This window comes from Emys orbicularis, chromosome 6, assembly GCF_028017835.1.
Source record: "Emys orbicularis isolate rEmyOrb1 chromosome 6, rEmyOrb1.hap1, whole genome shotgun sequence".
In the NCBI taxonomy this organism is placed as follows: Eukaryota; Metazoa; Chordata; order Testudines; family Emydidae; genus Emys; species Emys orbicularis.
The window spans coordinates 59,117,315-59,144,006 of NC_088688.1; the positions used below are offsets into that span (position 1 = coordinate 59,117,315).

The 26,692-nt window shown below is 38.2% G+C and overlaps 1 protein-coding gene across 1 annotated transcript in view; it reads right to left on the reverse strand.

The window, feature by feature from the left end:
• Positions 1 to 15,691: 15,691 nt before the first annotated feature.
• ARB2A (ARB2 cotranscriptional regulator A) overlaps positions 15,692 to 26,692 on the reverse strand; it is a 354,588-nt gene continuing 343,587 nt past the window's right edge. Inside the window, exon 11 of the mRNA XM_065406106.1 lies at positions 15,692 to 15,966. Within this exon, the coding sequence (XP_065262178.1) occupies positions 15,824 to 15,966 (143 nt within the window). The 3' untranslated portion in view covers positions 15,692 to 15,823. The remainder of the gene's footprint in view (positions 15,967 to 26,692) is intronic.

The following is a 26,692-nucleotide window of genomic DNA, read 5'->3' on the forward strand; positions in this document are numbered from 1 at the left end:
CACTGATAACAAAACCTGTCACATCTTCACTTCTTACTAGAAAAGAGATAGTGTCCTCATTTGAACATCTCTAAAGTGATTATTAGATGCCTCTGTGAGAAATCAGTTTGGGAGTGTAAGCCCAGAGCACAAAAAAAGATTTGCTCACACTGCATGCATCTCTAATTTCACCTCATAAATACTTTCATAATATCCCTAAAATCGCGCTTGCCAGAAAGGACCGTTCGTTAGGAAGAATAACGCCCGCTTTAAAATAAAAGATTTGCACTTAAAAAAAAATACGGAACACAGCTTTTTTTATGATTATTTTGTCTCCTTTTTTCTCCCCCCGATAAGATGTGAGAACTTTTTTTTTGGAGGGGGGGGGGAGGGATAGTGTGAAATGAAGGACACAAAGACAGTATATCAGTGAAAAGAAGAAAGTGGCCCTTTAATGAGAACCAAAGAAAACCAAAATGTAGATGAAGTGTACCGTAAAAGCTGCTTCAAAGTACATCCTAATTCCCCTAAGTTCAGCCATCACATAGATTTGGTAATTGGGAGTTTACTGCGCAGAGGTAAGGCAGCATGGTATGGATAACCCTATATTTTTTTCCATTCAATAATTATAGATACGTTTCCAGACTGTCTCTGCAAAGAGCCATCAGATATTAGAGACCTTTTCTTCACGTGAACTGAAGGCAGATCCTGTCACCATAGATAGCTACCTGCATGTTCACAGTTAAAATGATTTTTTCCTCTTTATAATTATGATCATGGCTTCAGGTGTATGTTTAACAGCTCTGTGTATGCAATAACTTCATCAAATATATGCTGATGCTTTTAATGGTATTTGCTTCCATGCCTAGGTTTCATTTTGTATTTATTTTCTGACCTTAGCGTTTCTCTATTACCAAAAGTCTCCACAACTAACAGAGCAATAAATCCAAACAAAAAATAAGACAGATTTCCTCATCGATGTGTAATAAAGTTAAAGGACATTGTTTTGTCAGACAAGCGCTAAGTAGAAAATAAATCTTTGGGTCTGGGGAAACAAAACGGAATGCTGTTGGCATGTGTGTAAATTTACTTTTAAAAGCAATAAATCAATGTTAAATTAAACAGCTGGGTACCCTATGGTGGAGAAGGTTTCATGTTTAAGAAAACCTAGACGGTGAAATGTGCTATTTAAGAAGACACCAAGGAAGTTAAACCTTTATTTCAATTCAGCCTCTAGTTTCTCTGCGTATGGGTTGCATCTGAACTTCAGGGGCTTCTATGAACTTGACTGAGTGAGAAGAGAGACAGAGATTTGCACCCAATGGCTAACGTCAGATCTTTTCCCCCACATGTTACACATACCCTTTATCGTCCAAGATGCATTGTATATTCTTCTTTCATTTAGTGCGTTCGGGGTAAATATTGTAGCCTGTCGAAATAGTTTAATATTATTCTTATCTAAATGCTAATTTCATCATTTCTGCAATCCTGACACTGATACAGTCCACGCACATTAGCTGGACATAGAAATGGCTGCGCTTTAAAATGAAAACCTATTTTCAGAGCATCCAGAAGCGACTGAGAAGGAAGCTCTGATCACGCTTTCAACATCAGCTGAAATATTTCAGTGCTTATTTTCCTAAATACGAGGGCAATGTATTTGTTTAAATACGCTTTGCTGTTAAAAAGAAACTAGCACAACATACAACAACATTTTAGAACTCTGATATGGACACAAGACGAATCAATAAGTTATTAAAAAGCCAAAACAATACTAGCAATACTGTGGAACAGTAAATGACATGGCTCTGCGGCTAGCATATGTCTATGTGATTGAACATTTTGAAGATAAGAAGTAAAATTTAAAAAGGACCTGACAATAAAGCTATTTTAACACACAGGGGTATATTTGTGTTAGTTATTTTCTCTCAAATACAAAGAGGATGATTCAGATGGGGAATTTATAATGGCTCTTCTTTATTACGAAAGCTCCAATATACTTTCAGACTGGCTACAATTTACACAAATCATTGATGTCTTTGTTTAATTTTTGCAAAAATAACGTAAACATGGTTTAGAAGCATCTCCCCCCGCCCCCGCCCGGAGTTCTTAAAAGTTTCCAGAATAAAAGGCAACCTTAGAAAGATAGGAACTAAGACAGAGATTTAATATCCGCTGCCATTGTTTTCATGTCTTGGATAAATACAGTGTAAAGTTTTTACCAAAAACATTTTAATCCAAGTGTCACCAAAGACACTGGTGCTATATCATACAGTATTGAAAACATTGTATTTTGGTCTTACTTTCAGTGCACCAGCATACCGTCTGGGACGGGAGGGTGGTTCAGAACTATGGTATAAATTCGCGATTGCTTCTCACGATAATGGGCCAGGAAGATTTTTGCATCAGTATTTCCCCTTAAAGATACAAGTTGGAGATAATGAAGACTGAAGGTTAATAACTGTCAGCCAGGTGCACTGTGCTCTTATACCTTAATATATAAATACCTCTATGCTGGAAAGTGTTCAAATATCAATTCATTAGAAAAGATTGGGAAATAGATTGTTCTAATAAATAGAAGAACAAGTGAAGGACAAAGAGTGGAGCTGTCCCTTAAGATACAGAAAGGAGACGCAGAGCCTCTGTGTATGGATTGTCTGCTGGTGATGTATTGCCTAGGGAAGAGTGCTCAGCCCAGGTAAAACTGGGGAGAAGGGAGTGTAAGTTTCCATCTCTCACTCACACACACTCTCCCTCTCTACTCAAGTTGCCTCTTCTGCACTTTGATTCTAAATTTGTTGGCTAGATGGCGCTCTGTGTCTCAAGACCTTCCAGTTCAGACTTAAAGCTGCCTTTTAGCATCGTCCCGGATTTTCTATCTTCACTTGAGAAATACGCAGACAATACCTAAGAGTAATAACAACAATAATAATTTTAAAAGCATTCTGAGAATTGTAATGACGGATCTGAAAAAAATAAACCCCGGATTAAAAACATGGCACTAAAGAGGGAAATTTGAGAGGTCTCATTTATGCCAACTCATGCTTTAAAACACCTAATGAAATACCTTAGTAGCAAAATGTACCTAATTTGTATTTGAATAGTGAAATAAATCAGCAGTTCGAGACTTATTGTTGCACTGCAATATAAATACGTTCATTAGGTCTAGTTTCAATATAAATATAAACACGTCCTACTAAGTTAGCTTTCTTGTCACTCTGTCATTAATTGCTCAAAACAATTATGATATATTTAAAGTGAAAATGCCATAAAATCAAATATAAGCTTTTGATATTTTTAGGGCTGAAATGCCTTTGAACAAACCATACTTATTACACGTTTCAATACCTAACGTAAAGATAAATAACGTTAAATGTATAAGGAATTTTGGTCCATGTTCTAAATGTATTCAGCTTCTTGTTAGAGTAAAAAAAAATAATGATATTTGTTGATTTTTTTAAACTAGTACTTTTTGGGGGGAAATGCCCTTCTCCTTAGGGGCGAAATGGAAACGTTACTTTTAACAGATAAAACTAATAAAGAGTGAAAACTATTTTTAATTAATATATACTGTAGGTTGCGCTTTTTAAAATCAAGATGGCAGCTTTATAGCATTTACCATAAAGACGAATGAGTTTGGCTGGCCTCACTGGAAAAAGCTTTGTAAATTATTGTTGTTGTTATCATTTGGTTTCTCTGCTATGCGATCATTGCAAAGCCTTTCTCTAGGTGTTAGGCTGTAACTAGGAGGCGCTGAAAACCTAAGGCGGAAAATTTACAACTTGATCAGCTACAAGCCACACACACCAAAAAATCTGCTACTGTTGCAAACATATGTTACGTATTAAGTTAAGCAAATGGCTCTAGTTTTGCAAGATTGAAAGCTGATAATAAAAACCTAAATACCGAAGAGTTTGGCTTTTGTTATAGTTCTAATTCTTCAAAAGTTAACAAATCCCCCTCTATCTTTTTTGGAAAACTTCATGTAGCTGAGAAGATTGCCTGGCTTAACTCCACTTCGGCTGTACTTCTGTATGACTTTAGCGTTGAATTTAACAGAAATTTAAAGCGGTTAGGGATTCATTTCGGTGAACAAATATTTAGGCAGTAGCTAATATCTAGAGCTTAGTGTTTATAAGTGGGAAAGTATTTTAGACATTCCCCTTCCAATGATAGGGAGTCTTAGGATCAGAAACACTGTTGCTTGTGAAGAGAATTACTTTTGCCTATTCCCTTTTATGATATAGTACATACCTACCACTCAAGAAGTCCACTTCCCCTGCTTTTAAAGTGTTAGGATTAAATAAACATATTGTGGGTTTCCCCTCCATAGTATGAAATATGAAGGACAATATTATTCAATCCTCTTATTAGCTCAAGAAAGAATAAAATTATGGATGATCTTTAATGAGGATGCTCACTTTCTAGCAAGGTATTCTGACAGTTTACCACCTATTCTAACCGTCATTGCCATTTCAAGTCAAAGCTCCTATAAGTCATAGCTTGTTTGTCGGGGAGAACTGTAGGCTTTAGAGCTCTCTGAAGGAAATTACACTGTAATATATTACAGATATACACACTCGTACACACATACGTTATGGGCAAACAGGATCAGAATCTGTCCCCATATTTACAAATATTAGATTGAATTTATTTTTCTTGACAATCAAGAGAAACTACATTATACGATAGGAAGAAAATTACAACCACGGAGTTTTACTCAGGAATATTACCTGAGAAGTAATTACTTTCCATACAAACACATAGTGGACACTTTGAGCGATTATTGATTTTCAAGAAATTAACTAAAGTATATATACATATAAAGTGTGTGTGTGAGAGAGAGAGAGAGAGAGAGTATGTGCGTGTGTGTAGTGTAGTGTACACACACGCTTTTCTTTCATTAAGTCAGTGTATATTTGACGTTGACAAATGGCCAAAAGACAAGAAAAGTCATTTAAAACGACTTTGAAGAGTTACAGGAAGGAAAAAAAATGAAAAGGATTTCATAAACGTGTACCAGGGATATGAAATAGAATTGCAGAGGGAAAACTTAGCTGAAGAGAAAAAGAAAACAATATGTTATTTTTATTGGAAAACGTTCAGCGTGCTAGACAGATAGACCTTCACTTATATATTATATACATATTTTCAAAAATAGCCTTTGCTAGACAGTACAATTGTGTGTAATAACCCCATTGTCTTCTGATTAAAATTTAGTTCTAAAACTAACTCCCAAGGTCATGTAGAGAGAAATAATGAAGAGGTCCGTTGAGCTGCTATGCTAAACATAGGCAATTTTCTAGCTTACACAAAAGTACGTGGATAAAATATGTAACATTCCCCTCAGTGTTCGCGTGTTATAAGATCGTATGTCAAATATTTTGGAGAAAAATAATCTTACATAAGTTCAGGAAAATGACCAAATCTTCACTGAGAAAGTTTAAAAACACAACGAAACCCGCTTATATCCTTTTTCTTGCTACATTTGCAAAGGAAACTACAGCTCAGTTAATGTTTTTTCTCGCACTAAATAATTTAGGAAGGCATTAAATAATCAGTTTCCTTCACCCCAAAAAGGTAATAGATCAATATTAGATGTGACCAAGTATTTAAGATTTATCTTTTTGAAAGTCTTTGACTAAGACTAAGAGGCTGCCTAGCCGATAAAGTCGTTTTAGAAACACCCCTGCCTTTTGTAGGGGGTAATGTGATACGCCCTGAAATCTTCTCTAGTTATAAGTATTCAACAGGTTTCTTCACTACCACGCAAACTTCTCCCCACTCATGCCTATTTGGATTTCCATTCCCCCCACATTAGAGAATAAAACGATTTCTTAAGGGCTCGAGCGTTGTTTTTAAACAGTTAGTTACGTTAGAGTTTAGCAGCTTTTTTTTTTTTAATGAAGGCAATGATACCACATAAGGAAGATTCAGAAACCTAAACCAGCGATGGTCTCGTTAGATATTGAACTAAATCACCCTAAATGCAAAGTAGAAGAACAAATCGGAAGCGATCCAACTCCAGGGGAAATAGTGAGAACATGGATTCACTGTAGCAGTCACTTCAAGCATGACAAATATATGAGCAGGGAAATAGATTGTTTTAAAGGAGTATTGCAACAAAGAACTTTAACAATAAAAGTCCCGTCAAACTGTTGGAACTCTCTGATAGATTCTGATAGATGGCCCCAATTTCAATTCAGATCAGGAAAGAGAATGCTTTTTAAAAATGCTTCTATTGGCAACATTTTTTTTGTCTGTCAACGTCCTAAATCAATTATTTCCCCCTACTTTTGTAGATTCATTTTTAAACGGATGTAACGTTAGTTTGAACAGTAAATGTAACAAACAAGCCTGCAAATCGTTACTAACTAGTCTCCGATCCTCACGATTTGTATACTACCTTAGAATGATGAGAGAGGCAAGTGCAGGAATCTATACTAATCAGAGGCTGGGTGAAACATATTAACAAGCAATATGCATCTTGCTGCATTAACTAACTAACACGTGAATAGCTTGATTTGCAAGCTGGAAGGTTCGGTATTTTGCTAAAATGACAGTGAAATGATGAACTATACAGAGGGCGTCTCTTCCTTTGCACACATCCTGAACAACAAAATAAAACGGAAATGATGACTTAAAGTCACAACGATCCGAGCAGGGAACTTGTTTAACGGGAGAAGAAGTGAGACTAAACCAAATACTTTACTGTCACTTTTGTATGTGCTGTCAAGTAAGTTGCTGTCAGGCTCTTTAACTAGGTTGGACTCTGGCTTGGGAGCCTAGTCTCCAGGGGCTGTAATTAACAAGCTGTCTGGAAGCACCAGAGCTCATCATGCTGCTCTGGCCAAGAGCGAAGCCCCTTTCCAATAGGCCAGGTGCACCCTGACTCCCGAGCGGAGGTGCAGCTGTGGAAAAGTTTTGCACGTTGGATATTTCTTGAGCGAGAAATCTAGAGGAAAGAGGGGGGGGAGAGGGAAGCGATCTAAAAAGGGCTGTTAAGGAAGAGATCCACCTTAAAGGGAAAAGAGGAGTAGGGGGACTTGGGAGGGACATCGGTAGAAATTAATCCAGGAAAAGTTACAAGGCGAAACGAAAACCTAACTGGGGAGTTCAGACACAGCAACACAGAAAAGCGCAGAATGAATCTTTTAAGAGGGGAAGAACAAGGTGACCTCACAGCTGTAACATTATACAGGTTCCGGGGATCTTACAAATTGAAGTGGGACAAACCGTAGCTCAGTAACTAACTTTCCCAAAGTGATCGGCGTCTTTCGGACGCAGGCAGCAGCCTCCGAGGGAAATGGGGTTTGGCTGAACTAGCTGAAGGAGTGACAGAAAGTCGTGGCTGAAAGTGAACTCAGAACTAGGCGCTGTCCGTGGTGCTAAAGCGAGAGACAGAACAGCCTCACGTGTCACTTCACTTCGTTTTGCCATGGTTTCGGACCGAGTCCTGGACGAGTTAGGGGCATAGGGACGACAGAAAAGCAGAGAGTTAGTTTTTCATCCTTGTGAAATCATTTTTTGCCATACATTCACAGTTTAAACACCATCCTTTGGTAGTTCTACTCTTTTCCCCCATTCCCTTATAAGCCCGGACTTTAGTCATACTTTGGAGGTGATAATTTACAATGTTGTACTTTAAAACATAGCTTTCCACTTTCGCACGAGGAAGTCTTTCGAGGCAGATATTCTTCAGATTCAGACTACTCGATAAAGCGTTTGAGCAAATGCAGAAGCATTTTTCAGTTTCTATATGACAACAATATGCATGTACAGTCCAGGTAGGATCCAGAGTGACATATAACAAAGATAAACGGTAGAAAAACGAATCCATTTTACAAAGTCATTTGCTATAAACATTTTTCAAATTTGCTCCTACACTGATTTGTTACATGATGATCCTTGGGACAAATGGGGACAAAATCAGGCTTAGTATTTGCAAACTACCTGAAAACGCACAAACAAGGTTATAACTGCTATAAAGAATTTCTTTTGCGCTTGATTATTCTTATCCCGTTTGCACTTCCCCTTACAGAAGTTAATTGTTACTTTGAATCATATAACAACTGGCAGGTACTAAATTATGGAAAAACATGAAAAGTATTGTAAGAGCTAACACTACCAAATAACTGGAACCCTCGTTTTTTTCCCAGCAGCAAGTAAAAATTAAATTAACAATGTTTTGGCAGGAAGCGGGAGTGGGGGAGAGATTTCAAATTCAAAGAGCATTTTAAGTGCATTTAAAGAAAAAACGAAGTGCGAAATAATCAAAAGATCAGTCTTTAGCTAAGAAACTAACTCTTCATTGGAAACTAGAGCCCAAGTTACAATTGTAAGAAAGGGGACAAGAATCAGAAACAACTGGCACATGAGCAGCCACTGGCAGCATCTGACTTGATGTTTGTTACCAACCACTAGATCAATATTTGCAAGATCCCTATAGTTTTAATGGTTTTGCTCTCAAAAGTGTATATAAGCAACACCTGGGCATAAGAGTTATCTTTAGACCTAGCTATTCCAGGGGCTCACAGCAAAGTACTTTGCTAAGGGGGAAAAACAAGATTTTAATCATTTAGTAAGCCAAGCTTAGCAAGAGGAGGTGTGCAACTGTCCGGGGTGGGGGAAGCGATTTATCTAATTGTTGTGTCAAAGATTCCAAGCTTTAGAGAAATAGTTTGAAGGCAAAAGTATAGAGATACTAGTTTGCCAGACAGTAGGGGATTAGGTGGGGCTTGAGTAAAGAGAAGTGAAAATGACAAAAGAAGAAAACCCAGGCCTTGTCTCCAAAGGGTCATTCCTCTCCTGTGTAGAATTCAGTGGAAAATAACTGACTTTTGTCTCAGTCGGGATAAAACATTCTGGGCGCTTGTCCCCTGGAAATAGTTATATTTACCTGACCTTAATAGACTCATATAGGTCAGTTGCAAAAAAAAAAAAAAAAAAAAAAAAAAAAAAGTAGTTAACTATTTAATTTTAATTGCAAACATTTGCTGTCGGGTTCTCGATTTGATGAATTTCCCTATAAAGTTTTGAAAAAAGGATCCAAGATGCAGATACATAATGCAGCAATATACTCAGGAATCAGTGTGTTCACTTTTCTTCTCCTTTGTCTCGTCATTTGATGTTTGGCTATATTCATATTCCTTTTATTTTGTGTGTGTTACAGAACTCCCTGGAAGTCTTTTCGCAAAGACAAGTATCAGTCAGGCATGCCTAAGAACGAAACAATTCTTGGTGGGGGTGGAAAACGAAGTCAGTTTTTTTCCAATAAGAAAAAAAAGGTGAGAAGTATCGTTGTCTTCTCTATCTATTAAAAACAGGCATTTAAAAATCGCTGCTAGTTAAAATTCCTTTCAGATATAGACGTAACTAACCAAGTTTTAAGGGTGAAAAACTTTGTCAGAAACCAGATTCCTCGAGATAAGCACGGTCATTCATTTGAAATAACGTGGCATTCTTTATCACATAGCCTTTTCTCTTCAGATTCAAAACTGTACAACTTTCCAATTATTTATTTTACATGACGCTGACTGAGTCGTCTGTACCTGGTAAATGGTAAGAAAATTAGTACCACATGTTACCTGAACTGAACCGTTTCACAACGTTCCTTTTAAAAGTGCGTTTCGTGGCAAAACGGCTAAGAGACCCCAAACACAACCTATGAAACCCCAATTAAATCCCCCAGAAGCAGGACCACAGCATATAGTCAAAATTACCATGACTTTATAAACAAAAGTAACATTAACAGTGCTTTAAGAAAACGCTACAGAGCGCTACCACTTGCAGGTTATCTACAGCTCTGAGCCCCAGAAGTTTGAACATATAGATTTAAAAAATGAAATAAAACCTACAAGATTTTATAGGGTTTTTTCCCTTTTTTTGCGGGGAGGGGGTTCTTTTATAGTTTTACTGCTGTTTTCTGGGTCTCACTAAAGACATTCTTCTTCACAGGAATACATTTTTATCAAGTTGAAAATTCATAGTGTGTCATAACTGGAGCATGCGATTATTGTGCAATTGATGGACCAGAACAAATCCTGTTGCACAGAAAATCAATTTTGTTCATATTTATGTCGAATTGTGTGTGTATTATACAGAGAGAGCGAGACCGAGAGAGCGCTCCAAACAAGGAATAAAACTTCAAACCCTCCCTTAACTATATGTCAGATGGGGCGGGAGGTCGATGGTCCAAATCATATTTACCTTTTTTGTTGTTGCTGCTGTAAATCTGAGTTACAGTATTTAGAATAGCGAAGTTTCCAAGTGCAATAAAGCTGCTTGTCTAAATCTACTTTGAAGTAATGCTAGTGGGTCTAAACTCCAGATCTTCGTGTTAATCTCTAGTTTTTGCCTTCAAACAGAACTCAGTTACAAAGAGCTTGGAAAGAGTTTTGCATCTATTTAAGGGGCACAAAATCTTTAATTTTCTGAGGAGTAAAAACTCCCCAAGAAACTTCATATAGCTTCTTAGGTTTTGCTTAGCATACGTGATAAAACATTGATTGTCGCAGTTTGGTGACCCATGAAATTTGGGGGTTAGTTTTCTCTTCAGACCAGAGCATATAATTATGCAAATAAAGAGCTGTCACTGATCTAGTGAAATACTCACAAACACATGCAATCCAAAATGGGACAGAAAAGTTAAAATTTGTGGTCTTATGATGGATGGTACAGTGACAAATGACATCTCCTACCAAGTTTCTCGAGAAGTTCATTTTTCACACTATATCGAATATGTCAACATAATGCATGTTAGAGAGAGAGAGAGAGAGATTCTTGGAAGGTTATTTTTATTTGGATTGGCTTTAATGTAGAGTACGGTGCAATATTTTCTTAGATATGACACTTTTCATTTGTACTTTTGAGTGAAATTCCTAGAGGGAAAAACATTTAGTGTTGTGTGTCAGTGACAGAAAAGATATGCGCTTATTTTCTATTAAAGCCCCCACACCTTCCTTTGATTAAGACCGCAAAAGTCAAATCCAACTTATTTCCTATAATCAAAGTGTTGAAAATTATAAATTCAGCTGAAGAGTTATTCCCAGACGGGCTATGTTTGAATGGCTAAACAAATTGGAAGTTTTTCTAACCCCAACTGTTTACTAAACAGTGTGAACTATATTTTAACAGTAAAAAATGTACTATTTGGCACAATGTTTAAGGGCTTATTTTCCCACCCAGTCATTTTAAACCTTTCAAAATTGCGAGCGGGGGGGGAGGAGGGAGGAGGAAGGTGCAGGGTTCAGCCTTGTGATTCAGTTACAATGTGTACTCATTTGTGACAAACTAACGAGACCCCTTCAAATTCAATCCTCCTCTTACATTTTTTTTGCCATTTGGGTCTCCCAGTCCCAAAGTTACCATTCCACAGTCTGTTGCATAATTTCAGATGTCATGGAGCTTCCCAGTGATGAAATCTGAGAAGGCTCATGTCAGACCGCTGACTGCTAAAGACATCACTACATGAAAGATCAGTGGTGTGAAACTTTAAAAACATCGATCCAAATGAATCAATTAAATCAACATTCATCCCTCCTAAGTGTGGTTTAAGACTATCATTGTTACCTTTTTACACTACACAGATTTGGAGATAAACGCTGGAATGCTTTGATGGTTTCATCTATTCTAGAATCACTGTTAATCGACTTTGTGTTATTTTTCCCTTTCAACAGCTTATGCTCAGAGTGAACATTCTTCACATTTGGGACACTCTATGTTGCTTCCAGTCTAACCCAGGATGACAAAGCTGCTGCTTTAGCCAGGAGGGGGCTGAGGCTTTGTTAAGTATTGCTTAAAACTTTTTCCCAGGCTCAAACTGATTTTTATTTTATTTTATTGCATTGAGATTAATGGACTATTAGTTAAAAGGAAGAGAAACAATTCAAGAGGCTCCCTGTTAGTCACTCTGGTACAAGCAAGGGGAAAAAATCCATATTCAAGTGGAGAGAGAGACCTTCCTGGATTCTGGATCTGATACACATTTTGGTGGTAAAACAGGTCCCGCCTACCGTCCTCCTCTTTTTCAAAGATAAGAAACTTTAACTAGATACGTTTGGGTACCGACAGCTTAAATGACTGTAAAGCCCAAGTATGTGGTAAAATGTTGATAAACCATCGAAGTCACTGTAATAACCATGCATCATTAACTTGAGTGTCTCCATTTGGGCTCTGGAAGCAAACTCGGGCTAAACGTGTTTGTTTCCTAATAAACAAGCGGAAATAGGAAGAACCCAACTAGTGGTCTTTCCCTTGTAACTACGGAAGCAGGATGGCACTTCCGCTCTCCAATGATCTCAGTTGACTCCAGTCTCTGAGTAGTTTTGGTACACTAATAATACATCACTTTTTTGTCTCTGATGACTAGTCCCTTAATCCCAAATGCCCTTTACGGTAAAGAGAGAACCAAACAAAGCAAGAAGTGAAGGTGATTTTCTTTTCCCACTTTTAGGAAGAGGGAGTTGCTAAATTTGTAAATTACATTTTTATATCAGAACAACCGAGCATCCATTTTCAGTTCCAAAATATCTAGGAGAGGATTTTTTTCTTATGCTTAACCATCTAAAACATATAAGTGTAAGCAATGTGAAGTCAACAAAGACTAAAGGGCTGTCATGATAAGTTGACATTAGGCTATTACCATGTCAACAGAGTCAGACCACCACCAGCAAGATTTAAACTATTGATATGTTATTGCGCTATTCAGTGTTGGTTCATGTTTTTATTAACATCTACAAGCTGCTTTGAAGAGCAAAATGTTTCTGAGGAAACAACTGCACATTAGAAGAGAAAAGATTTTGATTATTATTTTTAAAGTGTAAACAGAAATATACAATTCATAAGAACTCCCTGCAGTTCTTTACATAAGCAAAAACGCAAGTCAATTAGGGCACGAGAAAGACACTTTTAAAAGGGTATTTATTACAGCAGATTTTTTTGCACTTAATTTCAATTAAAATAAAAAAAATAGATTAATTTTGTGATATTTGGCACCTTGGAAAACCCCCTCATGCATTCCCAGTGGTAAGAGTTTGACGGTTGCAGGATTTGTTTGAGAGCTTTTTTCAGCCCCACCCCGTCTCTGCATTTAAGCACAGAACTACACATATGAAATGCAAATCAACGAGTTAAAACCGTATTCACATGGTACACTGATCAGAGTAGAAACAAACCAGGGAGGAGTACAAACGGCGTAAATGGGTGACAGGCCAGCCCCAGGCATGTGGCCAGCACCGACAGCATGAAGTTACTTGGGGAGAAATGAGGTGAACCATATTATTACGTCTATACAGCAAACCCATAATCAACAGGTTAAGTTGAGAAATATGATTACACTGGAAGCTGCTCAGTGGCAGACGTGGATTTTGCTTTGCCTCCGTTTGGGAAGCTCCACAGCTTTCAAAACCCCTCGTGTCTTGCTTGCGAAAGTCTAACTCAGGAAACACAATGACCTCCATGTGTAAGGGCCATTTACAAAAGGGAGTGAAGCTATAATGGAGAGAAGACTGCGGATTATAGCAGGCAATTTTACAGTGATTTCCTCTTACAAGCGGAGGTTGCTGAAAGAAGTAATGTGCGAACTGAAAAACACCCCAGGTTAGCTAAATGCCTGGTGTATATACATGGAGTATTACAGCTGGCTAATTGTGACCCTCCAACACTGAGCACTGCACACACTTTATGAAACCAAAGAAAAGAAGTTAGCAAATAAAATGGAAAGATCCGGAAGAATCTCTCCTTACACTGAAGTGACATGATTCGGTTACTGGTACGTTTACTCTAGACAAAATACATTGAAATCCACATTAAACACTTTAAAACATCGTATTAACAACAATAGCCCCCTACCCTCACCCCTTCCGTACTGAATTCCTCCATTCAACTCCGAAATGGGAAAAATTACATTAAAAAGGGGTCAATATCACAAACCCATGTGGTGACTGCCGACGATTTGACTGGTTTGAAGTAACACAGCAGTTGGATGAAATACCGTTTTGATTTTTGTCTTCTTTGCCTCTGCTCTAATAACATCAGAGGCAATGCAGACATGACCACTGAAGAAAAGATCACTTTAATTTAGCTTCATCAAACTATAAGACCTAATTAGTGCACTTGCATGCCAGACACGGTATCAGACACATATTGTTGCTTATCAGACATTAACAGTTAAAAGTTGCTGACATCAGCTACTATTACTAAAAACACTTCCCTCCGAGGTCTGCAATTTCAATGATTTTCTGAGCGTTTAAATTCGGTGAAACTGGCTGTGTATTTTACCAGGTGTATAAGGCAGGAACATTATTTTTGCAAACACTTAGAAAGAAATATGGAATCTAGGTCTGTGTTGAATCAAAAACTAATTACAGGATGATGTGGCATTACAGTTATTAAAAATTCCGAATATGAAAATGTAAGCATCTTTGAATTAAAAAATCAGCAAAATCAGTAATTTATGACTTTTTATTTATGCTATCATCATTCACAGTGTGGTCCAGACGGTTGCTGAATTGGTAAAGTACAAAGCAATTGGCATTTTAAGGTAGAACTTTCAAAAGCAAGTGGAGTTCTACAAATAATGCCAAAGAAGGAAAAAATCTTTATACAAAGAGACTTTCCCACAAATTTGGACCAAAGTTCTTGGACCCCTTATCTGCAGAACATGGAAAGTGTGAAGAGTTGATCCCATTTGGTCCCAGAGAAGAAAAGACTATTGATTGTAAATATATTTTTTTACTATTCAAAATTATGTCCCGCTTTAAAAAGAGTAATTTATATTTTGCTTTGTCTCAAAATAGACATTTTATTAGAATAAAAAATAAACGTATCAACCAAGTTCTAAAAGTAAATTTTAAATACAGGTATTTAATCTATGTTACAATTTTCACTAAAACATGTATTACAGATCGTGATTTAAAATTATTCAGAGATACAAACTCTGTAAAAATGGGAATCCTAAAATCACGAAGCAATAGATTTCAGCATAAATAGCATCGGTTCATTTTGATTTAAATTTAGTCCTTTCCTTCTGTAATGTACAGATTTATTAGAAACCTTATTTTAAATTCAGAGACGGTCCTCCACAGAAATACCTATTCATTCATTTATTATTTCTTAGGAGATATTTTATGCACAGTCTCTCCTCTGGTCTCAAAAGAAAAAAAAGATATGGTTAGAGCTACAGGAACAATTCATATTTATAAATCCAAATACTACACCATCGTCCTTGTGCTATTTTTAAAATTTAAATTGAGTCATTATGGCTTAAATAACCCCCCTAATAACCTTTAAAAAGCACAAACAAAAATATTCCATTGTTAGAAAGATATCTGAGCATTTTAAGGGCTGAAGAAGAGTAGGGAGGAGGAAGAGGGGAGAGAAAGCTACCTGGATAAATTATTTAAAAGCAATTCTGTTAAAAATGCATAAAACCTAAAGTTTGCTCCTGTCAGAGAAAGCAAGCAAGCAAGCAAGAAAAGTGAACCCTGGAAGGAAGCAGCAAAAATCCTGTAGGCGATAGGACCACGAAGAAGCTGTTAAACTCTGGCATCAGCTCGGTGCAGGGCTATGTCAGGGCAATTAGAGCTGCACCATGCTGCACTGTGCAGTACTGCTGTCAGCCTTAATCTGCGCACTGATGGGCAGCACGAAATCCAAGCTACAGCCCACAGGAAGCACAACCAGTGAACCCATATTGCTTTGACAGTTGCACTCATCTAGAAATAATGCAAAACGCTATTTAGATGTATACATCACGACCCTGTGCTCTAGGAAGAAAACAATCTAATGAGGGGCTGGGAGTCTGCTTGCAGAAAACAAGCAGCAAAGAGATGTTTTTCTCCTCTTAAAGCTCTTCGTATTTGATTCTGTTGGAGCGTCGTGTTGGGGCTAGTTTGACTGAACTGTTCTTTGCCTCGGATGCTTCACTGAAGAATTTGAAAATAGACGGAAAACTCTTCCAGGAAGTTAGCTCATGACGCTCGGTCCCTGCAAAATACAAAAAAAAAATCACAGTTTGATTTGGTTTGGGGTCGTTTTGTTGCTGCAAGTTCAAGTCATTGTTCAGCATAACACACACAACAAAATAAACGTCGAGTGCTATTTGCTGGTCCCTCTCAAAAGCTCCATGTTTCAGTCTTACGAGAGGGACTTGAACAATTTGGTGTCATTAAAGACCCCCCTTCTGATCACAACACTCACAGGTGTATTCTCGTGTCGAGTAGTGTGCAGGGTTTTAGTTATACACGTTGACTACATGATATGAAAAGAGCAGAGCCATGCACTAAAAACAAGACAGAAAAGGGCTTGTGATTATTACTTTTCCCCACACAAACTCTGGCAAGCGAAGCCTTGTCAAATACCGTCCCAGAATGGAGTCACTAAAGCACATTTAAAGTCCTTTTATTCCACAGCGCGCTACGGACTAGCCATGCATTCTGCCAAATAACCTCAACAAGCGAGTAAGTTCATAAGGTAAAACACACATTACATTATAACCTCCTGGTTTGTCCCAGAGCCTCCACAACTGAGATAACGCGTGCTGTGACTTCTATTTACGGGGAGCCTATCATTACAAGACATTCTCAGGAGATGGGGAGAACTATGAAGTCCATCGGGAGCTAACAGCGATCACTTTATTTCATTCCAACTCCTTCAGGGTTCACAGGCTCCGAAAGAGTCCTGGGTAAAAACCAGAATCCCACTGCTAAATTGGCACCTGCATTTCCAAGGTCAATTTCATGAAAGGAGCTAAGTGTTTGGCCCAACTTTGAGACAACGGAATTTAGTTTTTAGGACATGAGTAACCGCTTCTGTAACTGAATCCCGGTTCCCCTTTGGCGTTGATTTAAACAGAGGCAGTCAGAATAGACGGCTTTAAACAACAAATAATGATCACTTTCACCAGCCCTGTTACCAGTAAGCCCGTACAGGGTACCCAGGCAGAAAAGTGAACCCTTTCTGCGGTTCCTTCCCCCAGCGTAAAAATGCATTTGTGTAAGCTGTATTATGCGAATGTGTTTTTACTGTCTTACCCGTGGGCCCTTAACTGCACGGCACATTTATTTCTATAAATAAAAAACAAACAACAACAACAATAATAATAAACCCCCACCCTCTCATACAGATAAGGAACCAAGTGCTCTGAAAGAGTTGGGATCTCTTCCTAGATAACCCAATTATGCAGAGATGCTGCCTGGAAGCCTCTGGATCCTGGGCCTCCGTTTGATACTTTAACATTGTTAATGATAATTCTTTAGTCTGTAATAGTAGGTCATTGCTATGGTTACTCTACAATGGTGCAACACTTCGCTTTCCCCTTCAGCTATTCGCTGAGACCTGGTAACCACATTTGTTGCCTAGCAACAGTTTTGTGACAGTATCACAATCTGGGAGTTACAACAATAAAGGACATGATGGCCGTGGCCTCCCCAGAGGAGAGATCTATAGTGTGGGGTGGGTGGGTGACTTCGCAATGAGAGTGGCCCCTAAAAGAGCTGCTACTGACAACTTACCCTGAGTCCTGCAGGGGAAGGCATTGCTAACAAAGACACTCCACACAGCTATCCCCCTACAGACACTGTTTACACAATGACAATCCACCACCATACATATATTCCTTTCACAGACACCACCACTCCCCACACAGATACCCCCCTTCAGAGACACCCTTTGCACACACACCTCCCTCACCCTAACACATATATCCCCCAATGCTGATGCACTTTTCAAAAACAATTCACTACACATGTCCACCCGCAGAAACCTTTTACTGAGACAATCCACGGGACACATAGATATCTCCCCACCCCATAAACACCTTTCACAAAAAGGCAATCAGCTAATACACACACCACTCCTCCACTAACACCTTTTAGAAAAGACAATCCACATCACATACATATACCTCCCTCCAAACACAGACATCCATTACACAGACAATCCATCACATCTCACAGAAATTTCTCCAGACACCTTTTAAACCAAAAAACCCCCAGCACCAAATGCAGGTATTCCCTCACAGACATCCTTTACCTGGAGACAATCCATCACATCTACAGACATCATGCTCATCACAGACAAATCTATCACACCCTACAAGAGTAGTCATCAACAGGTGGACCGCGTGCCAAATCCGGCAGGGCCGCTCAGAGGATTCAGGGGGCCTCGGGCAAAGCGGGGGAGCTGCGGTGCTTGTACTCACCCAGCGGCGGTCCGGGTCTTTGGCGGCATTTCGGCAGCGGGGGGCCCTTCAGTCGCTCTGCGTCTTCGGCAGCACTGAAGGGCCCCCCGCCGCCGAAATGCCACCGAAGACCGGGACCGTCGCCAGGCCAGGGCTCGTGGGGCCCCTGCGGGGCCTGGGGCAAATTGCCCCACTTGCCCCCGCCTCTGGGCAGCCCTGAAATCCGGACAACCAGATAGTTTTGAACGGACCATGAAATCTTTTTATTTACTTATTATTAGCATTATTGTTATTGCAGTGTGAAAAAATATTCCGCTGGAGTCTGGACCTTGAGTATATCTTGACCAAGAAATTTGGACCTTGACAAAAAATAATTGACTACCCCTGAACCTACACAGACAATCACCACAAAATTACACTTTACACAGACTTCTCACCTCTATACAGGAACACCTCATTATCACAAATAGATACCTCAGCACCACATAAAGATATAGCTCCTCCTTCACAAACAGACAATCCACAATCCTCCACATAGCTTTCCACCAGAAAGGCACCCTTATAGGGAGTGGCAGTGTACACACAGTACACTACCACTACTGACTTCTATGTCTCTACACACGCCCATATTCATTTCTGTTGGCCTAGATTTAGATTAAATTGGATGCAGAGAATATAACACTGTTTTATTCTTTATCATTTATATTTCTTCTTTGTGAAAGACCATCTTTGGAAACAAAGAATGACAAAAACGATGTCCAAGAAACTTTGTTTTAATTGTCTTCCCCTCCTTTCCTCCATCTTTCCTTTTCCCATGCACCCTTCTCATTTCCTCAGAGATCACACACCAATGTTATTGAGACACTCATCAATTTAAGCTTTCCTACAGCAACTCTCTTACCCCACCCCTCTCCAAAAACAATTCAGGCTCTGAATCTAGAGGGCCTGATGCCTCAATGGTCTAAAGCAATTTTAACTCCCTCTCTTTATTTTCCCTTTCCTAGCAACAATCTTACTGATGGATGAACAATTTCCCTGGTGATAAAATCTCTACCATGACTGTTTAGTTTATAGGATTATGATGACTCTTTGCTTGAGTAATACAGAAAAGACAAAAACAAAAACTCATCCTTGTTACCTTGTCAACTCTCTACACTGCCCTTCATGGCCCTTTAAAGGTCAACATTTGCCCTCAAATATGCACCTTCAGCTCCCATTGAAGGGAGAGCAAAATGTATCCTATAAAATTAAACACTATAAAGGTAGTACATTTATTATTTATGCAAAAAAATCTAGAAAATTGCAAGGTATACTGGACATAAGCAACATGAGCTAGAAGTTATACTACATGACAACATGCCCTGGTAGGCATAATAGATTTGGTGGTATGGTTCTCCAAACAGAATAGTAACACTGAAGAGTATGATCTATACAAGGAAGACAGAAAGGGAAGAATAGAAGAGTTAGCATTATATGTCATAAATATTTGCAAAAACAATAGTAGAGCTGGTTGGGGATTTTCCATTAGAATAGAGTTTCTGACAGAAAATGTGGGTTTCACAAAATCAACATTTTCCAAAGGAACATTTTGATTTTGCTGAAAATATTTATTTTCCCCATATTTAATTTTGGGTTGGTTTGACCCAAATCAGAATATTTCATTTTTTGAATGGACCTGAAATGTTTTGTTTCAAATCAGTTCAACAAAACATTAAACTGTATATCCTTTGTGGCATATTTCCCTATGAGAGTTGGAGTTCGGCCCCTCCATTCTCTCCTGTACGTCCGGCTTACTAGAGGACTCTAGCTCCCCTAAAGCAATGTGGACTTTCCTCTGATCATGCTGTGCTGGGTAACATGGGAGTCACATGATTTGGTGCATTGTGTGAAATGTAGTTTGGGCAGGGAGCCTGGCCCATAAAGGAGAATGGAGTCAAAAGGCTCCTGAGCTATAACTCCTATAAGGCAATGTGCCATTGTGGGAAAATGCAGTTTAATATCTGACTCAAAACAAATAATTTCAGATCCATTCAGAAACATTTTAATTTTGGAAAAGTAAAAATATTTCACTGTGATCAAAAATGTAAAAAAACATTTAGACAATTCCAAATTAAAATTGTTCAGAATTTCCATTCTTGGAAAAATTTTTGAAATTACAATTTATCATCTTGATTTGAGACAAAATCATGTTGAAATGTCAGAATTTCTCACAGGATAGAATTTCCAAATTCACTCAGCTCTAACCAATACAAATGAAAAGAGTATCAATAAAGTACTTTGGGCAAAGGTACAAGTAATAAAGATGAAAATGGACATCTTCTGTAGAGCTTCAGGAATAAAGAATGAACATGACAAGGTAAGGGACCAACTATAGAGGAGCCCAAACTCACAGGATCTTGCACTCATTTAAAAAAAAAAAAAAACGTACTGAGACATCTGTTGGGTAGCAAAATACAACTAAAACAACGAGGAGTCCTTGTGGCACCTTAGAGACTAACAAATGTATTTGAGCATAAGCTTTTGTGGGATAGAACCCACATCATCACCTGACAACCATCTGAAGTGGGTTCCAGCCCATGAAAGCTTATGCCCAAATACATTTGTTAGTCTCTAAGGTGCCACAAGGACTCCTCATTGTTTTTGCTGATACAGACTAACACAGCTACCACTCTAAAAAAATACAACTAAACACTGATCACCAAAGAAATATCTATGTTACTCCATGATCAAGAACACAGAATAATATACGTAACTACTTTATAACACATTTTTTGCAATTATATAGCATCTTTTATGTGAAGATTTTAAAGTACTTTACAAAGATTATTATTATCCCTATGTTCAGATGGTTAACTGAGGCATAGATACAACAACTGACTTATCCAAGGTCCTAGGAACACAGGAATTGCCATGCTGGATCAGACCCATGGGCCATCTAGTCCAGTATTCTGTCACTAGATGCCTCCAAGGAAGATGCAAGAACCCCTAGCAGGCAGATGTGGGACAATGTGCCCCCTGAAGATCTAGATCAGCTATATGAGAAGCCATTGTGAATCTACTTCTTACCAATAGAAAGAATTGTTTGGGAATGTGACATAATAGGAAATATTCAAGTGATTAAAAGCTATTTGAATCAACATACTATACTAAGCAATGGGTTGATAGAATACAGCGGTATAAAGGCTTCAAGAAATAAATTGCCTGGGGACCTGTAAAATCTAAGGAGCTGGTGGTAATGGGAAGACACATGAAAATCCAAGAGTGTAGAACACAATTAAAATATTCTACAATATGCCAACAGAAGCAGTCAATGTGACTTTATGAGGGACTGCTCAAAGACAGTGGCGGATTAATGATTTTGCCGCCCCTAGGCCCTGAAATAATTGCCGACTCCAGCCCCATATGAACTTATTAAACATCAGTATTTTCAATATCAACACCAATATTTTCACTTTTTACTTCACTACTACTTTCAACTATTTTTTCCTGTCTCACTGTCGGCACTAACTGATACAACAAAGGAATCTATTTTGCGCATTTTCGCTATCATTTCATTTTCCCTTTCTTTCTTTTGTATAGCATTTTTTTTTAACTGAGAACCGCTTAATTTCTTCCTTCCGGTCATATTAACAATGTTTAGGATTCTCGCGAGTATGTTTACTAAATGGCATCACGCCATCACTGGTGGTTTCAATATGCGCTATGATTGGTAGAATCGCGGCGTCACTGATGCCGGGATTACAAAAATGCTGCTATTATAAATTTGCCGCCCCTGCAAATTTGCTGCCCTAGGCCTAGGCCTTGTTGGCCTAGGCGATAATACGCCGCTGCTCAAAGAACTGAGGGTAAAAAAGAATCTATCTTGGAAAAGGGTTATCAGGCAAGTATCCTAATAAAAATATGGACAGTCAGCTAAGGATTCGAGTGAAAAGATAAGGGCAGTAAAGACGAGAATGATTTAATGTTAGCCAAAGGGATAAAGGGGAACAGGAAGACCTATATTTATATATTTAACAAGTACCGTATATCAGGAGGAAAAGGAATACTAAGGAGAAAGTAAATCTGTTATTAAATGAGATTAAATAAACAATTATTCTAATATGGTTAAGATGGTGAACTGCTTTTAAAATCAGTATATCAGGAACAATAAAGAAAAGAGGTATTGACAATTAGAAGTAATAAAGACCTTGTCAATACAGCTGTTGGTAAAAAAAAACTGGAAAGGGAATACTTGGAAAAACTGAATATACAAATCATCAGGTCTGGATGACATGGATCTCAGGGTCTTAAGGGAATCAGCTAATGAACTTGCTGAACTACTGGCAATTATTTCTAAAAACTCATGCAGAAGCAGGTAGGTATCAGAGGACTGTGGGGGAAAAAAGCAAATGTGGTGCTAATTTTCTTTAAAAAAAGAATAAAGAGAAATTACCATCTGATAAATTTAACCTCAAATCTTAATAAAATAACAGAACAATATTAAAATAAAAAATCTGCAAGCACCTTTTGGTAACAGGAACATTAAGATTAAATAAGTATAGATTTTTAGCAATAAATATCCCAAAATCAATCACTTTTCTTGATTTAATCACAAATATTAGTAGATGATGGGACTATCCGTTATGGTGCCTTTTTCTATAGGTCTCACTGTGTGCCATTTCTACCTGGCCTGCAACCTGGTGAAGACACACACAATGGATTATAGCTTTCAGCACTCTAGTGGTCTGTGGTTACCATTATCTCTATTTTTAGATTGTTGTATAGCTATCACTAGCTAACTAGAGATTGATAGTGATAGCGATACAGACATAGATATAGGCATTATATCTAGACTGCAGCAGATATAGATTTATACACTGCCCTTGATTCTAGACTGTATTACTTTGAAGTTATACTGGATTAAACCTGGAGTAGCATAACGGCGAAACAGGCCCATAATATCTAGACTGAAGTAAAGCATTTGGTTCATTGTCTTATGAAAATGTACTTGTTAAACTAATTTAAACTGTCTTGAAAATGAGCAATGTCACTTAGCTTGAAAACTGGATAAAGCACTATGAACAATGAATAATGATAAATATCAAAGCAGTGGGTTGGGGGAGGTGTCAAAGGATTGGTAATAGGTTTGTTTCTTTTAAACATGATTATTAATGATCTGGAAGAATGAACAAACTGCATATTAATTAATTAAATTAATTATGCAGATGATACATTAAATTGTAGGTAAAGGAAACGCTAGTAAGGACAGAGAAATAAGAAGGAAGCTAGGTAGTATACAAATAAAGACAGGAAATAACAAAATGAGCTTTGCTACCATGTTTACAAAAATGTATATACAAAAATGAGTGAGCAATTGATTAATCAATCATCTCAGGGTTTATTTGTACATACACTTATGACTGTAGTTTAATTTCCCTTTTCTTCCCCTGCCCCCCCAAGGAAAAAAAATCCGAAAACAAGAGAGCTCTTTGGCTAGAAGAGTTTACAAACTCCTTCAGTTGAAATTACTGAGCTTGCAGAACGTACAAGCTCTGCTGGCTTCACTAACAGATTCCCCATAATTTGCTCTTGCAGTGATTACCAGCTGTGCAGGACAAAGGTGTCCTCCTTCAGCGTTTGCCAACTGTGCAGGACAAAAATCTCCTTCTGTGGCACTTACAAATTATGCAGAACAGTGGTTCCATCCTGTGGAGTTTACAAGATATGCAGGACAAAGGCTTTCCATGCTGCACCAGAGCAGAGGGTTTTCAATATAAATCTCTTTGCACTGAAATATTTCTGCAGAGAAAACTTTCTAGGTTGAGAAGTTTCTCCACAGATATTAACTACAATGCTACCCCAAGGTCTGATTCTGTGAGCTGCTGCTGACCCTCAAATCCCAGTGACTTCAAAGTGAATTAAGAATACTCTACATCTCAGGATTTGGTCCTTAGCGGAGCAGTTAATATCACAGTTCCATATGAGCTTGATCTTACTCAATGAGAATTTTGCCATTGACTTTAATGGGAATGAGATCTACCCCAGTGTCAGCATTCTGCATTGAAATCTTACTATGATGAAAACTACTGATGCAGATATTAGTTAGGTTTCTAACTTAGCACTCCCGTGAGTTTTGTGGCTCCAATATTTATTAAGTTACTACCACACTTATACATGCAGGGATCAGGGAATAAAATTCCTCTCTCCCTACCACACAATAGGCCAGATGTATTTTTTCCCCTCCGACCTTCCACTGAATCACCAGAGATTGGCCACAGCTGGAGATGGGACACCAGATTTGAGGTGGGAAAGGTTCAGGTCAAATTGGCAGGGACCTTAGAGTTTTTCGCCTTCCTCTGTAACGTTGGGTATGGATCACCTGCTACAATCATCTGGGTATAAACGCACATAATAATTGCAGAAGACTTGGGCATTAGTGGCACCTCATCCCTCCTGTTCTCTTCCTGTGTGTTGCTCACAACAGTTTAGTCTCCTGAGGACTGAAATGCTTTGGTCTAACTAAACTCACCAGACTCAGTATATAGGTATTTAAATTTAATGAACTGTGATATACAGGAGGTCAGACTAGATGATCTAAAGGCCCAGGATGGCCTTAAGCTCTATTAAACTCAGGGCTTAGTTCTCAGTGACGATAGACAGTTGGAATGTTTCCAGTTGTGAAGAGCAGCCATTTTGATGCCATGTACAAGAAGAAAAACCTCTTTAAATTTACTAAAATGGGAAATATTTCTTTATTCACCTTTCCATAACTCCAGGAAGTGAATGGATTTTAATCATGCTTTCCTTAAAAAAAAAAAAAAAAAAATCACTTCTGGTCTAAGAGCAAGCATGGAAAATGTAATCCAGAAAGAATTTTTTTCAGAAATTTAAAAGCAGATGGAAATGGGTATATAATGAAAGTCCAGATATGCTGTTCACATTTGTGTGTGAGCGAATTTCCCTGCCTCTGATGGAATTCATCCACTTACGTGGATGTGATTAAACTGTCTCTCTATCATAAAGTTATTTTTTAAAATCAATTTAATTTTTTACCTTGGAAAATACCAGGTTGTATCAAAAGAAGGGTAAATTTTGTTTTGTTTTTTAAATTCCTGAGGTAAGGACCTCATGAAAGTCCATCTAAAGTTGGAAAGTGTTTCCTGGAAATTATTTAGTCTTTTGCGAATATTTTGTTCTGCCAATTTATCCCCAGTTCCCAAAACCTCTGAAAGAGCAAACACTCCTGGCAGCATCACCAGCAAGATTGAAGAAGAAGGAGAGAAAAAAAGTCTCTCAGTACAAATCTGTAAATATTTTTTACAGGGAGAATGAGAACTTTGAAAAACTGGGCAATGAGTGGGTCCATTGGCTCAAGAGGTTTGAAAACCACTGACCATGAGCATCACTGCATGCACACTGGATACAATTCTAGACACCTCAATACCACAAAGAAGTCAACAGTTTGAAAGGATTTAAGAAAGAAGCAACAAAAATGACTAACAAGATAAAAGCATTGACTTCTGGGGGAATATTCTGGGGGGATATTTAAAGAACTAAGTCATGGATATAATAATCACCTAAAAGGAAGGAAGGAAATAGTTTAGAGAGGATCCAAGATGGCATAACAGGATAACACTAAATAGATTAAAATTTAGGCTGAATATCAGGACAAATATATCAGCCCCTTTAGACAGTGGACTAATCTTCCAAAGCAAGTTATAGAATCCTGTGCAGCAATAGTAGGGAAGGGCAAGATATCCTAAAACATGTTACCTCTAGTTTCTAGGATATTACCTCTGTAGAGCCAGACATAATATTTTGTATGTTCCCCCCAGCTCACTCCTCCTCCAATATTGCCCAAAATAAGCGTGCATCAGCCAATGCAGGTTTGTGAAGCAGGATGGAAACACGAGGATAGTACTACTGCAGTTATCATTTTATACTATTAGTTATTAAAGCACTGATGGCAGTCAGCTGTATCCCAGAAGAGTGGGAATCCACTTGTTTGCCTCTCTTAATCCTACCTGGCTAAAGAAGTGAAAGTCACAAGGTCATTCACTTCTGAGTCCACATTATTGGGTAATCATATATCAAGGCATTTGCTCTTTTAAATAATGTTATTGCTTTAAAACAACTTAAATGGCTTACACAGTAAGGACCATATACTGCTCTCAGTCTAAGGAGCTGTCATTAACATGGTAGTCTGGGGCTATATATGGCCCTAGAGAGAGTAGTTACAATGAAATAAATGAATAGAGTACCAGCCTAGAGTTTTAGCTTTGGGTTGGTTGGTTCTAGTCAAAACCTTTGTTTCTTTGAACCCAATAGTTTAAAAAACTCTGTCATATAAGCACTTACGCGCTGGCATACAACAACAGATCTCGTCTATTACATAAATACAATAGAACTCACTGATAGTGAATGTAGATATAAAAGACCAGATCAGCCGCCCCATTTCCAGTCCCTTTGTGCTGTTCCAGCCCATTGGGTAATTGGCCAGCTGGGTGACTCCTTGAACAGTGCAGAGTTTGCATAGATGGCTCTAAGACAGGC